Source organism: Pleurodeles waltl, chromosome 6 (assembly GCF_031143425.1).
Source record: "Pleurodeles waltl isolate 20211129_DDA chromosome 6, aPleWal1.hap1.20221129, whole genome shotgun sequence".
NCBI classification, from domain to species: domain Eukaryota; kingdom Metazoa; phylum Chordata; class Amphibia; order Caudata; family Salamandridae; genus Pleurodeles; species Pleurodeles waltl.
This window is the reverse complement of record NC_090445.1, coordinates 429,152,988-429,168,403: the sequence shown is the minus strand read 5'-3', so window position 1 is coordinate 429,168,403 and position 15,416 is coordinate 429,152,988. Positions and strand designations below refer to the sequence as shown.

Genomic DNA, 15,416 nt, shown 5'->3' with positions numbered 1-15,416 from the left:
GCAGGATGGGGCTGGGAAGAAGGCACTTCTCCAGCTGGGGCCTCTGATAAACACATGCGTGTTTTTATATTTATTACTCTCATTTTTGCAGCCGTTTAAAAGCACTAGAAAGTTCTTTGTTCATCCAGCAGCTTTCGGGCAAAAATAAAAGCGTCAAGATAACTCTAGTGATTAATGTACCTGCTGGAGAGAGATGGGAGTTTTGTCTAGTGCCAGTTTTGACTCAAAGGTAGCGCAGATGGTTAATATGTCTGCTGCAAAGAGCGTATAGCATGCAAACAACAGTATTTAATGTGCAATGCTCAGTGGGATACTACTTTTGTCACAGAGATTGTTACTGTGCAGTTCTAAGTTAAAATCATAATCTAGCACATTGAGCTATGAACTGTCATTAAAGAGCTGTATGCAAACTGCATGGCACAAATTATAACGTTTTTTCCCAGACTTTCATTTTCTTTATGCTGCTAAAAAAATCTTATTATGAACGTCAACGCTAACTACAGTGTTATTTTCTGAATCCAGAGTTTGTGCTTCTCCGGACCAACCACTCTTAGAAAAAGCCTCCCAGTGTGAATCCTACACCTTGTAGTCCCCTGTAAAGTCCTCCGACACCCTACACTGGTATGAGAGGTGCTATAAAACAAATGAATTACATGTGATAGAGAGGCAATGGAGAGATGTGAGGCCCTTATCGTTTAACCCCTTCGCTGCCAGGCCTTTTACCCCTCAGGTGCCAAGCCTTTTTTTGGCTATTTGGGGCAGTTCACGCTTAGGCCCTCATAACTTTTTGTTCACATAAGCTACCCACGCTAAATTTGCGTCCTTTTTTACCAACATCCTACGGATTCTAGAGGTACCCAGACTTTGTGGGTTCCCCAGAAGGAGGCGAAGAAATTAGCCAAAATACAGTGAAAATTTCGTTTTTTTCAAAAAAATGGGAAAAAGGGGCTGCAGAAGAAGGCTTGTGTTTTTTTCCCTGAAAATGGCATCAACAAAGGGTTTGCGGTGCTAAAATCACCAGCTTCCTAGCTTTCAGGAACAGGCAGACTTGAATCAGAAAACCCAATTTTTCAACACAATTTTGCCATTTTACTGGGACATACCCCATTTTTACGATTTTTTGTGCTTTCAGCCTCCTTCCAGTCAGTGACAGAAATGGGTATGAAACCAATGCTGGATCCCAGAAACCGCAACATTTCTGAAAAGTAGACAAAATTCTGAATTCAGCAAGGGGTAATTTGTGTAGATCCTACAAGGGTTTCCTATAGAAAATAACAACTGAAAAAACAAAATATTGAAATTGAGGTGAAAAAATCTGCAATTTTTCTTTACGTTTTACTCTGTAACTTTTTCCTGCAATGTCAGATTTTTTAAAGCAATATACCGTTACGTCTGCTGGACTCTTCTGGTTGCGGGGATATATAGGGCTTGTAGGTTCACCAAGAACCCTAGGTACCCAGAACCAATAAATGAGCTGCACCCTGCAGTGCGTTTTCATTCTATACTGGGTATACAGCAATTCATTTGCTGAAATATAAAGAGTGAAAAATAGCTATCAAGAAAACCTTTGTATTTCCAAAAAGGGCACAAGATAAGGTGTTGAGGAGCAGTGGTTATTTGCACATCTCTGAATTCCGGGGTGACCATACTAGCATGTGAATTACAGGGCATTTCTCAAATAGATGTCTTTTTTACACACTCTCTTATGTTTGGAAGGAAAAAATTTAGAGAAACACAAGGGGCAATAACACTTGTTTTGCTAATCTATGTTCCCCCAAGTCTCCCGATAAAAATTATATCTCACTTGTGTGGGTAGGCCTAGCGCCCGCGACAGGAAACGCCCCAAAACGCAACGTGGACACAACACATTTTTTGAAAGAAAACAGAGGTGTTTTTTGCAAAGTGCCTACCTGTAGATTTTGGCCTCTAGCTCAGCCGCCACCTAGGGAAACCTACCAAACCTGTGCATTTTTGAAAACTAGAGACCTAGGGGAACCCAAGATGGGGTGACTCGTGGGGCTCTGACCAGGTTCTGTTACCCAGAATCCTTTGCAAACCTCAAACTTTGGCTAAAAAAACAAGTTTTCCTCAAATTTTGGTGACAGAAAGTTCTGGAATCAGAGAGGAGCCACAAATTTCCTTCCACCCAGCGTTCCCCCAAGTCTCCCGATAAAAATGATACCTCACTTGTGTGGGTAGGCCTAGCGCCTGCGACAGGAAATGCCCCAAAACGCAACGTGGACACAACACATTTTTTTAAAGAAAACAGAGGTGTTTTTTGCAAAGTGCCTACCTGTAGATTTTGGCCTCGAGCTCAGCCGGCACCTAGGGAAACCTACCAAACCTGTGCATTTTTTAAAACTAGTGACCTAGGGGAATCCAAGATGGGGTGACTTGTGGGGCTCTGACCAGGTTCTGTTACCCAAAATCCTTTGCAAACCTCAAAATTTGGCTAAAAAAAACAAGTTTCCCTCACATTTCGGTGACAGAAAGTTCTGGAATCTGAGAGGAGCCACAAATTTCCTTCCACCCAGCGTTCCCCCAAGTCTCCTGATAAAAATGATACCTCACTTGTGTGGGTAGGCTTAGCGCCCACGACAGGAAATGGCCCAAAACACAACGTGGACACATCACATTTTTCATAGAAAACAGTGCCTACCTGTGGATTTTGGCCTCTAGCTCAGCCGGCCCCAAGGGGGGCAGAAATGATCTAAATACAATTTGCCCCCCCCAGGGGAGCGACCCTTGCCTAATGGGTCGCTCCCCATCTCTCTATAAAAAATAAAAAAACTAACACAAAATAAAATTTGCCCTGGCGCCTAGAGGTTTCTGCCCCCCCTGGGGGCAGATCAGCCTAATAACAATAGGCTGATCTGCAAATGGCCTAAAATAAATTTTCCCCCCACCCCGGGAGCGACCCTTGCCTACAAGGTCGTTCCCCTTGCGTGACAGCGCAAAAAAAAGATGCCTAGTGCTTTCTGCCCCCCTTGGGGGCAGATTGACCTATAATCGGCCGATCTACCCCCAAAGCGGGCAGAAATGGCCTAAATACAATTTGCCCCTTAAGGGGAGTGACCCTTGCCTAAGGGGACGCTCCCCATTTGTAAAACAACAACAAAAATCCCCAGTGCCTAGTGGTTTCTGCCCCCCTTCGGGGCAGATCGGCCCAATTACAATAGGCTGATCTGCCCCCATGGGGGGGCAGAAATGGCCTAAAATAAATGTGCCCCCCAAGGGAGCGACCCTTGCCTAAGGGGTCGCTCCCCTTACGTGAAAAAAATAAAAATAAACTCCCTGGTGTCTAGTGGTTTCTACCCCCCTTGGGGGCAGATTGGCCTCATAAAAATAGGCCAATCTGCCCCCAAGGGGGGCAGAAATGGCCTGAATATAATTTGCCCCCTATGGGAGCGACCCTTGCCTAAGGGGTCGCTCCCCACACCTAAAACACAAAACAAAATAAAAAAAAAAACAGAAAAAACAAAAGTATCCCTGGTGTCTAGAGGTTTCTGCCCCCCAGAAAAGGCCTTCAAAAAAAATGCCCCCCTGGCACTGTTTTAAATCCTTCCTAGAGGTTAGAGAAAATAAGTTTGGCATGCACCACTTTGTTCTTCCAATAGGAGACTTGATTTTGGAGTGCCTCTGGGCTTTTTTCTAAGCCCCACTTTGTTTAATATCTCTATGACCTTCTTATCCAAACTTATTGAAATGTGTGGTTGTGTGACCATTTCATATGCTGATGATACTCAGCTGTTTTTCAGCTTTGGCCATTCTTCAAAAGATAAAATGCTTTGTCCTTTGTTGCTTGCCTGAAGGATGTTTTGCAGTAGATGCATGACAGTCACCTACAATGTAATGCTGATGAAACGGACAGCTTGCTGTTTGTGAAGTTCAGAAAACAATTGGTAGAGGGAATTTCCCCTCCCTGTTTCCCTATTCCTGATGCTAAGAATGTAGGATTGATGATAGATAAGTTATTCCTGCACTCTCAAATTCTGTCAATGATAAGCATCTATTTCGGCTTGATCAGGTCAATTAGGACATTTCTTAACATCTTACATTTAGAGGTGCACAAAACGGTAGTCAATGCATTGATAACATCTAGGCTGGACTGTTCAAATTGCCAGTATCTTGGCCTGATGGATTGCAGGATTAAAAGACTCTAGGTGGATGCAAAATGCAGCAGCCTGCCTTATCTTGGGCATATCCAAGAGGAAATCATCTTCCGGTCATCTTACAGATTTGCATTGGATCCCCATTAGGAAAAGAATGTGGTTACTTTCATCCTTTAGGCCTTTTATCAGGATGGTCCTTTGTATTCGATTTCCAGGGCAGCACAGCAGAATCCATCTAGAACCTTCCGCTTGGCTCTGGTGCAGCTGGTAGAGGTACTCAGATTCCGTGTGGCCAGGTCCAGCTGGTGTTCTTTCTCTGTACTCTCCAGTAAAGCATGGAATCTGCTTCCACTATCACTGTGTGCCATTTCACAAGAATTGCTATTTAGAAATGCTCTTAAAATTCGACATTTCTTTTTTAGCGCATTGACTGTCGTGAGAGTTTGCTCACACAGATGTAATGCTGTGATTAGAAATATCCATTAGAAGAACGAGTTACTTACTTTTGTAGGGCTCTCACTGGTCAATACTCCAAAACCTCACCGACTGACCCTGTGAAAAAATCCTTCCTTTTGCATCACCACCCCCCACTATTTTCCTGACTTGTATTGCATTTTTTTCCCTGCACACTTGGAACACTCTCTGTCCAGTCTGAAGTGTACGTGTCTACTAAAACATGGTAAAATTGGTTAATTCCCATTTGGAATAATTTCAGTGGAATATTTAACTTTCCATTAAGGCCACGATTATGGTGTATCAAAATACATCAGTGGCATGGAAAGATAAATGCTTCCTGTGGGCTGCAGGACAATCTCAGCCATCCACCAGTCTGACAAAGGAAACATGGATAAAAAGCTACCTGTGTAGCCTGACTGTTGCAGCTTTTAAATCTGCAGGTGAACGTGTAAAAAATAACCCTTTTTTGAAGGAAACAACTCAACTTTTAAATATTAAATGTCATTCCCAAGTAGTGCTTGTAGCCACAAGGTATTGAGCCTAGTATGTAAAAGTGGTGCATGCAGGAATTAAGTATTGGCATGTAACCACAGTGACAACCCCCCAAACGCTATTTTTATTGTAAAGAGCTGTAGCTGTTCCTGTCAGAAAAAAGTGTAGATACAGTACTATTTCTGCTGATGATAGTTAGGAATTTGCTGCAGAAATGATTACCCACTGTTTTTGATATGTATTAAATATCCACTTGACTGGTAGAGTCAGATTGTTGAGAAACATTTAGCAAAAAATCACTTTCAGTTAGGTTTTACCTGAAACACCAGCTGGCTAATTAGTTATAACCATCCAGCAGCTGCCCCCTGTCAGTGCTTCCCTTCAAAGAGTTATGAAATCTGCTCCAGGAGCAGAAACAATGGCTTAATCCTTTTGGAATTCCTGGTTGTGAGGTACTCCTCTCAGTCTCCTCTCAGATCAGGAAGGGCAGCTAAGAGGGTGTTTAGTGGCTTCATTATAGCATTCCTAGGGAAGAGAAGCCTTTGTTTCGTAGGCCAATTGTAGTCAGCTTTGCACCAATCGAGTGGAAGGGGGAGCTGTTCCCAGAACCAATTTGGTGAAGTTAAGGAGTAGGAGAGTGCTCATTTTCCTAAAAATTGCCCTGGAAGGGGACTGAAGCCACCTCCAAGGGCAGAATAGCACACTAGGCGGCAAAGGGGAAAAGTTGGCCCTGGGAACTTTTTTAAGGTCTACCTGGATAACACATCTGTAGCCTGACCTTACATGGTCAACAAAAAGAAGCTTTCCAAGTACTACTGAGAGAGAGGCTTAGGCACCACACATATGTTGGCTTCCTTGAATACAGGATTTGATTAGGCCGAAAATGTGTTTCCACTAAAAAGAGTGATTGTATTGATATTTTTAGTTTCTGACAAAGCTTAGTGTACAAGGACTGAGTTGGTTATAGAGACAAGCTAAATGTCATGGCTAAAGACCTGATCACTTTATTATAAAATGCTATGATAAAGACAGGATACCTGATGTATTTAATGTGAAAGTCATCTGCGAATATAGATTTGCTCTTTGAGAATCCTAGTTACGCTGTCTTATGAGAGATAGTATTTTGCTTAGCATACTGTATCTGTCTAATTTTATAACTGTGTGCCGGATAGTTGCCTTGTGGAAAACTTACGCTCACTACAGCAGGTCTGAGTTGGTTATGGTGGCAGTTTATGGGGCTGATTGCTGCACTGGGAAACGTTATGTACGATGATATATGTCTAATCCGCCCATTCTGAAAAGTTATGACAGAAGCAGTTGGCCCTGTTTATTTATTGTGAAAAGCATTCAACGTGACTATGCCTTTTACAATTGCTTGTTATCATATTGTGTTACAGGCTGTATAACTGTATTATGTTCTAAAAAGCTTGGAAACCATTAGTGTAGTCAAAGGCCTTGTCAGTTCACTGCAAAATGTTATGACAGATTATCTAGGTGTTATCTGTTTAGAATGACATGTCAGTAGGCCTGACATACTTATTGTGAAAAAATATCTGTTAAAGGCATTAGGCTTTCAAGGGCAAGTTGTTGTTATACTGTGCTGAAGCTTGTAAGCAGGTATTTTGTTACATGGAATCTAGCAGGATACTGTAGTAGGAAAGAGTTTTTGGTGTTGGTGACCCACCTGAACAGACCATGAGGATAGAAGATTTGATGTATGATCTCCTTATTAGGCTCTATTAGTAGTGATTTAGTATTGTTTTGACAACTGTAATTGTGTACAATATTTGTAATTTTATTATGCTATAACTAACAGTTGCCTTGTGGGAAGGCTTATGACCAACATAGTGTGCCTTGGTTGGTTATGGAGACAAGCCAATGATACATTTTATAGGCCTGATTGTAATGAAAAGTTATGATCATACATTAAAGTTAATAAACATGTAAGGGCTAGGTGTGTTTTTACTATGTATTGAAGACTAAAGATAGGTATTTTATTACATGGAATATCACATATTACTGTAGTAGTCAAGGGTTTTGGTGCTGGTTACCAAAAGGTTTGCACTGATAGAATTCTTGTTAGACCCTGTTAGAAGGGTTAGTATGTTGCTTTGCCAACTATTATTTTGTATACTTTTGTAATTTTATGACTATGTATCTAGCAGAGACTTCTAGCCACATATTCCTTACCTTAGAATATTCCTCAGGCATTAGATTGAATCTGGAAATTTTTGAGCAATCATTTTGTGCCCCAGTAAGTGGTGTAGTTCTACTCGTCATGTCAGGTGAAGTGTGTGTGGTGCCTTTATAGGCACCACCCCAGGGTGCTGACCTCAGTTTCTTCTTTTACGCAGCACAGATTGAGATGAGCTCCGCTCAGTCAATTTTTTGACGTAATTTTTTTTTTAGCCATATTATTGAATCCTGTTACTGTGCCTTTTTCTAACTTTTTGGCATGTCCCTGAAGAAGGCTACCGGCTTCAAGCCTTGTGGACTGTCACAGCCAGATGTCTGTGACAGACCACTACTTGGTGTGTCTGCATTTCATAGAATGGGGCCAAGACTGTGGGCTGTGCAGATTGTCAGACCATGAACCCGAAGGCCATCCGTGAGTAAACCAGGAAGTTTCTGGCCACTCTCCACACCATTCCACACTGCTCCAGGTCCTGTTTGCAAGGAAGCTATCGGGACCGCTCCTGGAGTCATTTACACAGGCCATCATCACAGTTCTTCATGTAAGTCCCACAAGAAGAAGTCAAAGCAATTTTCAACTTCTCTGCGTTGGTGCCGTTCATCGGACGATGCAAGGTAACAACAAAATAAAACAAGGCCCGCTCCTAGGTTGTACCTGTGGAGTCAGCCAGCCAGCGGCTGACACTGGGACTGCTCCGCTCTTACCCGAGTTTCCCGAAGTGACCCCTGCCCAACTGTGTGAGTTTTAGGAGGCAGTGAGCCTTTTTTTGGGGCAGTCTGGAGCACCTTCAAGTCTCGCAGGTTCAGAAGGGACTCAGACTGGAGCTCCAATAGCAGGTTTGCCCTTGGCATCATTTGAGTCTTCAGCATCCGTTTGTGGATGCAATAATTCTTGATAATTCTTGATATAACCTCTTCAGAGGGGCTTACCTGCTTAGCTCTCTGCCAGGATACATGAATAAAAAAATAATTGACTAATTCATACATCCATATATCCAAATATGCTCTTTTCTGCCATTGGTCCGTCGGAGTGTCATTTGCGCTTGCCGTATGACAGTGTACTATATGGGCTAATAGTTAAGTCCTTAGTCCTCTCTGGCACTGTGAATGATGGTATTTTCTGACCACATGCACGTGAAAATTGTGTGGCTCAGTGTTGGTGCTAGTTAGCCAGTCCCTTCAGTTTTTAGTTTTCTCCCTTTATAGCTCCCCTTTCATTTATTTCCTTCTCTGCTTTTTATTTTTATTTTTGCTTAAGAAGACACTACTGCTTACTGTAGGTCATTTATTTGTCACCTATTTCATCTGCAGTGTGCCACATCCCACATGGCCACTTCCTTTGACCAGGTGATGCTTTTAACTATCATGTATCATTAATTTACAATTCCAACACAGCCAGCACGTTGGTTCTGAACATGTTGACCATACTGGAATTTTAAAATAAAACCGCTGCAAGATAGACACATGTTGCAATATTTAATTTTGGTACTGTAACCACATGCCTACTGTGTTTAGATGGCAGGATGTGTTTTTATCCTACTTGTGTTCTTTTAATTTGTTTCATGTGTTGTTACAGTCGTGGGTGTTTTATTGTGGTTGTATCAGCGAGTGAATACAAGAGTGAGTCAGTGATTGGATGAATCGATGCATGAGTGCAAAGATACGTGACAGAGTACCTTTATGATGATTTCTTGAGTACCTAACCCAATCAGTGATACAAATTACATTTTCATAAACTTGGCTTACTGGCATTGACTGTACTTGCCTCATTGGTTAGGAAGCATCCAGGAATATCACCCCCACCAACTAGTAAAACCTACAAAAGTGGCAACTCATCCCCAGCTTATCAGAGCACATCTGGACCTGTGGAATTACAGAAGAGGACTGGGCCTGCTGTCTCTGACCTGTTTGTCAGCCAAGTAGACTGCAGAGGTCAGTTGGCTGACTTACTGTGTGGCTAAAGGGACACAGCAGGCTGCAAGAGGCCCTTTTCCTGATGTAACCAGCTGACCAGTAGCAACTGGAGCCTGCTGCTTGGCTCTGCTGGAGTGAGTTATGGCCCCTAAGTGCTCCCCCGTCAGATCCTGTGACTCTTAGGTGAGACCAGCATGAACTGCTCCAGGAAGTCTGAAGAGTTGGGACTTAATTTTTGGACTTCAAAGACATTTGGAACTTTGGTCGGACCTCATGCTAAGGTATTTGACTTCGACCTGACTTCATCTGCTACAGCTTCCAGGATTGCTCCTCTGGGCAATTCTGAGTTTCAAAAAAAGATACTAAGTCTGAATGTAGAAATATTGACAGGGCAAAGGCATGATGAGATGACTTCGGCCTGTGAGAAATTTGAACTTTACCTCTTGTGAGCTCTCACCAAAACCAATTGCCTACCGTGAGCTTTTCCCACCAAAAACAATTGCTTTAGTGGGATCTCGTCTAATAGTGTGCCCGACTCCAAGAGGACTTCTCCGAATTCAGCTTGCAGTCTTGTTCCTCAGTGGGATTTAGACTTGCATTTCATCAAGTCAGAAGGTAGCGTCTTTGACCGAGACAACCCTCTTGGTGTTTTCATTCCCATCGTGATCAGCCTGAAATTGCATTTAGGTCCTGGTTAGCCACAAACAGTGACTTTTGATTGGAGCCTTTTGACCTCAAACTTGAAAAATTAGTCTCCGATCCGCCTTATTGAATTTTAGTCATTTTGGTGTCAGATTTGTCATTAAAATCTCTGTTTAGGTAAGAGATTGTGGGATTTTTATTGCATTGTGTTTTGACTTTTTAATACTTTTGGTTCAGCTAAATACTTTACACTGTTATCCTTAGATTAAGCTTGTTTGATCTGTGCCATAGCTACCAAGGATTGAGCCCAATTTTATTTATTGAACCTGTGTTGGACCAAATAAGATTTCAGACTTCTTACTTGGGATAGACTCACATCCTTCTCAAACTAGTAACTCATTTTCTTACACCCCCTTCTATAGAGTGGCTTGCTAGTTGTTTATAAGGACCCAAGTTAGATTTTACACACTGTCCCTGATTTCAATCTGTCATGATTGTTCCACACATTATGGTGCAGAATGCTTGACTCCAATTCAACGTCAGCATGCAATTGTGGCACCTATAACTCTGACACAGCATTCCAGATACAATCTAGCACTAGGGGAATTCAAAAGGTGAAGAATCTGCAGTTAGAGTATCTACCAGAGAGAGTGATACCAAAGGTACATTACTCGTTCATTGCAAGGTGGATTGTCCAATCCTATTAGTTGTGTTACTCTTTAGTTAACTAGACATTTGAAGATAAGCCAAGGGGTTGTTCAGCAAAAAGATGGGGAGAAACATGTGTTTTGGAGAAATTAGCCATTATAACATCTGTATAGCTTCCACGTGGTCATCCAGTCGTACATTTACAAAGTGCTGGGTAGCTGTGAAGTCTCAAAATGAGGCTTTCGTAGGTCAGAGAACATTAAGAAAGCTGTTCAGCACTACTCTTCTTCATACTTTTTCCAAAGGAGTTAATCCTGTCACACAACATATGCATAGCATGTGAATCTGAATAGCTTCAGAAACCTCTTACTTGCCTGTAACAATAGTTTTGCAGCTTGAAACCCTTCTAGATTTAGCTGTCACCCTGCTACTTCCTTGGTGTTCAATCAGAAGGAAAGGAGTAGAAAGAATCTAAAATGTTGTATTGAGGCATTCTGGAGTGAGTCGCCATGACCCACACAGACCTTGTGTGGTCAACACCCAAAGATAAAGCTTTGGAGTTTGTTTTTTGTTTCTCTTTAATTGCTTTTATGTTTGGACCTAGACATTACATCATGGAAAAATGCACAAAATTTGCATATATATAACCGATTTAAGCTTCAAACCAATTGTTACATGTAATTAACGGGTTCTTATGGACCACACCTTGTGGATTGCCACAGTGTCATCAAAAACTAATCTTTGTCTTAAAATGTAGCTCCAGATCCCTTAATGGAATCGACTTTACAAAGTGTTTGCAGAATATTAGATTACTTCACTCACTATCACCCATACTCTACACTGTGAACCACCCAGATCACCGTTTCTTTCCCAGTCTGTATTTATTATATTAGCAGTGCACTCTGTGCCCCTAATATCCGCTGGACCTAGTCTAGGTACATGTGGTCTCCTTTTCCTATCCCCATTGTTTGCTGTTTAAACAGTGTGATCTTGATGTCCTCTGAGCCTGACCATATTTCCAGTTGTCTTCTTCAGTCCTAATTGTTTGACAAGTTTGTGCATATGATGTAACCCTGATGTCTTCTGAATATTGCCTAACTAGTACTTGTTTTCCTCAGTACACATTGTTTGACATGTTTGTAACTGGCCTTGTGATGCTGATATTATCTGAACATGCCCGCTTACCTTTTGAATTCTTTTACATTTCCCAATATGTGATATGTGTAGTTTATGTTTCGGTATATTGAGATCCTATGAATTTTTCCTGCTCATTGGTTACCTATTTCTATGTTTTCTGATGATTGATATAGATGATTATAACATGCTTTCCCACCAACATTTTCCACTGTGATCACTCGGTGCCTTATTCTTGCCCCAGTGAGTCAGATGATTACCAGCACATGAGCGCTTTGAACATGATGTTCTCTTTGCAGACTCAGCTCACTAGTTGTTGTCTCTGGACCCTTATAGGTGAGAAGTTCTTTGACATAGACAGTGGACGGAATGCCCCACTCCATGCCCCTCCATCGGAGCACTACACCATTGTCTTCAACACCTTCGTTCTTATGCAGCTCTTCAATGAGATCAATGCTCGAAAGATCCACGGGGAGCGCAACGTTTTCGAAAGCATCTTCCGCAACCCTATTTTCTGCGCAGTGGTGCTGGGGACCTTTGCCAGCCAGGTATGGGCTTGTGGGCTGGCTGTCACAATTCAACTGCTATACTCATATTATGAAGTGCATAAACTGTAAGATGGTATGTTTGATTTGTTAATGTTTTCCCCTCTGAAAATTTGACCCCTCCAACTTGAAATAATGACTCTTTTAATATTCTCGGTAGTGTCGTATACTGGGTACCTGTAAACTCCTGAGTAAGAGCCTACTGGAGAGCAGCCTTTAAAGAGAAAAAATGTTTCTATAGAGACCCGTTTGCATCATGTTCTGCTGTAGATCCTCTCCTCTAAAGTTGGGGGTGAAAACTTTGTAAGTTGTTTTTCTTTGAATCAAAGGTTTGTTTTTGATTTTGATGTTTCTGAGATACCTCCCCCAAAAACCCCAATGCACCAGGACACACTCTACCTTAGATTCTTTTTTTGCCCCACATTAGGGGGTTAGTTGTCTCTCCTGCTGCTCCTCGACCATTGTGCTACAGTCCTCGAAACTCGACATCACGAGACTTGAAAGCCAATCTCTACATGCAGAATCTTCCTGCGACTGTCGGACGCTTTAGCAGAACTTTGTATGACGCCCAAGTACTTCAGAGCCTATTTAGATCGAGGAGCTCAGGGCAGGTCATATTAAAATTACTCATGTGGGAGAGAGTATGCTAGAACAAGCCCTTTAAATTATGCTTTATGTGAATTAGCAAGTTTCCATGGCTGGACCAGTATTGGGTATGTAAACTCTGTCTCCCGAAGGACCACTGTGACCACGTTGAAGTCCTCATGTCTGACCTGAAAAACCTTTTAGTGCAAAAAGGCCATCTGTCACCAAAGCGCTAGACTGTGGGCCCATAATAGAATGCAGCTCAAGGCGCTCCCAAAGGTGGGATCATCCTGAAAACACAAATGTGTTTCGTGCCTAAGGTCGTCTCTCTTATGTCAATTAAACTATTGGTTTGCCAAACACCCCACCAACACCACCAAGTTTCAGTCTTACATGGGTGAGGGATTGGGGGGGACTTGAAAAATCAACCCCCCCCCCCTTCTAGTCCCCGCCTTGGGAGTGGGCCTTGGCCATCTTCCAAAGCAGGCTTCACCAGATGCATTGTCAAATCTTTCAAGTTTACTATTCCAAAGCCAAACACACACTACATTCTGTGCCTCAGACACACTCCAAATGTAAAAGGGGAATGACTATGACTTTCCTAGGTCAAGTTGCTCTTTCGGACATAATGTAAGCTGCAATGTGTTCTACAACTTACAAATTCAGCAAACATAACTGTGTGGACACAAATGGTTAAGTGCTATACAAATACACATAACATAACAAACATGCTATTATGCAGCATTATTGTCCAGAAGCAGCAACTCAGAGATGTTCAACAGTCAGACAGTTGGTATCTTTTTCAATAAAGTGAGCCTTTCTTTGGTACCCACCCCCACTGTATGCATGTATATCCATTTCTAACTAATGGCTATTCTGATTCAAGCTGTTACCTACAACTCAACAAGTTCTCCAGTGTTGGTATCTTTCATAGATTCACATGCTACCCGCGCTCTCGTCTCCCCATGTCTAACTCACCTACCAAATGCAATGCTTTCTCAATTGTGCTATGAAATAGGTGGTATGTTGACCTCTGGAGGAAGTGTTATTTGCTCTGCTTTTATCTGATTGGTTGAAGTTTGAAAGATGCATATAGGCTACTAACGTGACCATGTTTTATAGCCATGAAAAGCAGTAAATCTTTGGGTAAGTTAAAAACAATCACAAAGAATTAAAGCAGGAAAGGGCTGCTCCGGACTATCTCATACTCCAGAGAGGGGGCATCCACATGCCTTGTCTCGCTCCCAATATCCATCGTAGCCGATTCTGAGCTTGCTCCTGACCTACCCTGAGTGCCCAGACCCTTCAGTGACATTGTAGCTATTAGAAGCATCCAGGGAGTCTATGCTGTGTATACTTGGCACCTTAACAGTTCCTCTGGACACACCATCAGGCCCTGAGGATCCACAGGGACTTCGAATTGGACTTCTGTCCACGGGTCTGCCCTTGGAGCTATCTGTGCCCTTTGATCCCATATCCGGTTCAGTACAGATTCTAGTGCCTGCATCGTTTCTGGCAGCATACCCTGCACCCGTTCCACTTGCATTGATGCCAACACAGGTGATGCCGATGTGCAGCATATACTGCTATCTGACTCAGAGGTGACTCCGTCATGACCTCAACCAAATTCCCACATGGTGCCTACCGGCACGCAGTAACTTGCCAATCCCTCGGTGTTAGAAATGTGGTCTTTGGGTGACAGTCAGGTTACCCCCTGTTCAAACAAGGGCCCTCAGTCTAGTCAGGGTAAAAGAGAATCACCCCCAGCTAACCCCTGCTTACCCCCTTGGTAGCTTGGCAGAGCAGTAGGCCTAACTTTAGAGTTCTAGGTGTAAAGTATTTGTACCAACATACACAGTAACTCAATGAAAACACTACAAAATGACACACACCAGTTTAGAGAAATAGGAAATATTTATCTAAACAAAACAATACCAAAACGACAAAAATCCTCAATACACATGTCAAGTTATCAATTAAAAATCAAAAAGAGTCTCTAAGTAGTTTCAAACACACACTAATGCTGTCAGCGTGAAAAAAGTACCTTGGGTGCATCAAAAATAACCCTGCACGGGCGAGTGCGCGTCAAAAAGGGGTTGCAATGCATTGATTCCACTCACGAGCGGGACCTTGACCGTTTCTCCTCTCGCCGGGTCAGGGCGCGTCATTTCTTCTCTCCGCAGGAGAGCGATGCGTGATCCGGTCAGCACTCTTGGGTCCGGGCAGGCCTTGCGTTGTTTTTCCACGCCCAGCAGTACTTGAGTCAGAAATCCCGCCACACGATGATCCGAAAACCCCGCAGCGCGGGTTGTGATATCTCAGCCTCTTTCAGCGATGCTGCGTGTCGTTTCTCCTGCTCCGTGCGTCGATTTTTCGGGCGCGTTTCCTGTGAGCGTCGTTTCTCACCTGCGGAGCCGGCTGCGCGTCATTTCTTCAGCCGCAAATTGGAGTCGTGCCAATCTTTTCCCCGCACGGCACTCTGTGCGTGGATTTCCTTGTCTTTAGGCTGCCAGCTTCTCCTTTCAGGGTCCAGGAACTGGATGGGAACCACAGGGCAGAGTAGGAGTCTCTCCACAGACTCCAGGTGCTGACATAGAGGAGTCTTTGCTGTCCCTGAGACTTCAAACAACAGGAGGCAAGCTCTAGATCAAGCCCTTGGAGATTTCTTCTCAAGATGGAAGGCACACAGTCCATT

General features: G+C 42.9%; 1 protein-coding gene across 6 annotated transcripts in view; it reads left to right on the top strand.

Annotated features, from left to right (window-relative positions):
• The window catches only part of ATP2B4 (ATPase plasma membrane Ca2+ transporting 4), a 588,558-nt gene that overhangs the window by 513,233 nt on the left and 59,909 nt on the right, over nucleotides 1-15,416 (top strand). For all 6 annotated transcript variants that reach the window (XM_069238449.1, XM_069238447.1, XM_069238453.1 and 3 more), the window contains one exon: nucleotides 11,928-12,139. In XM_069238449.1, the coding sequence (XP_069094550.1) occupies nucleotides 11,928-12,139 (212 nt within the window). The remainder of the gene's footprint in view (nucleotides 1-11,927; nucleotides 12,140-15,416) is intronic.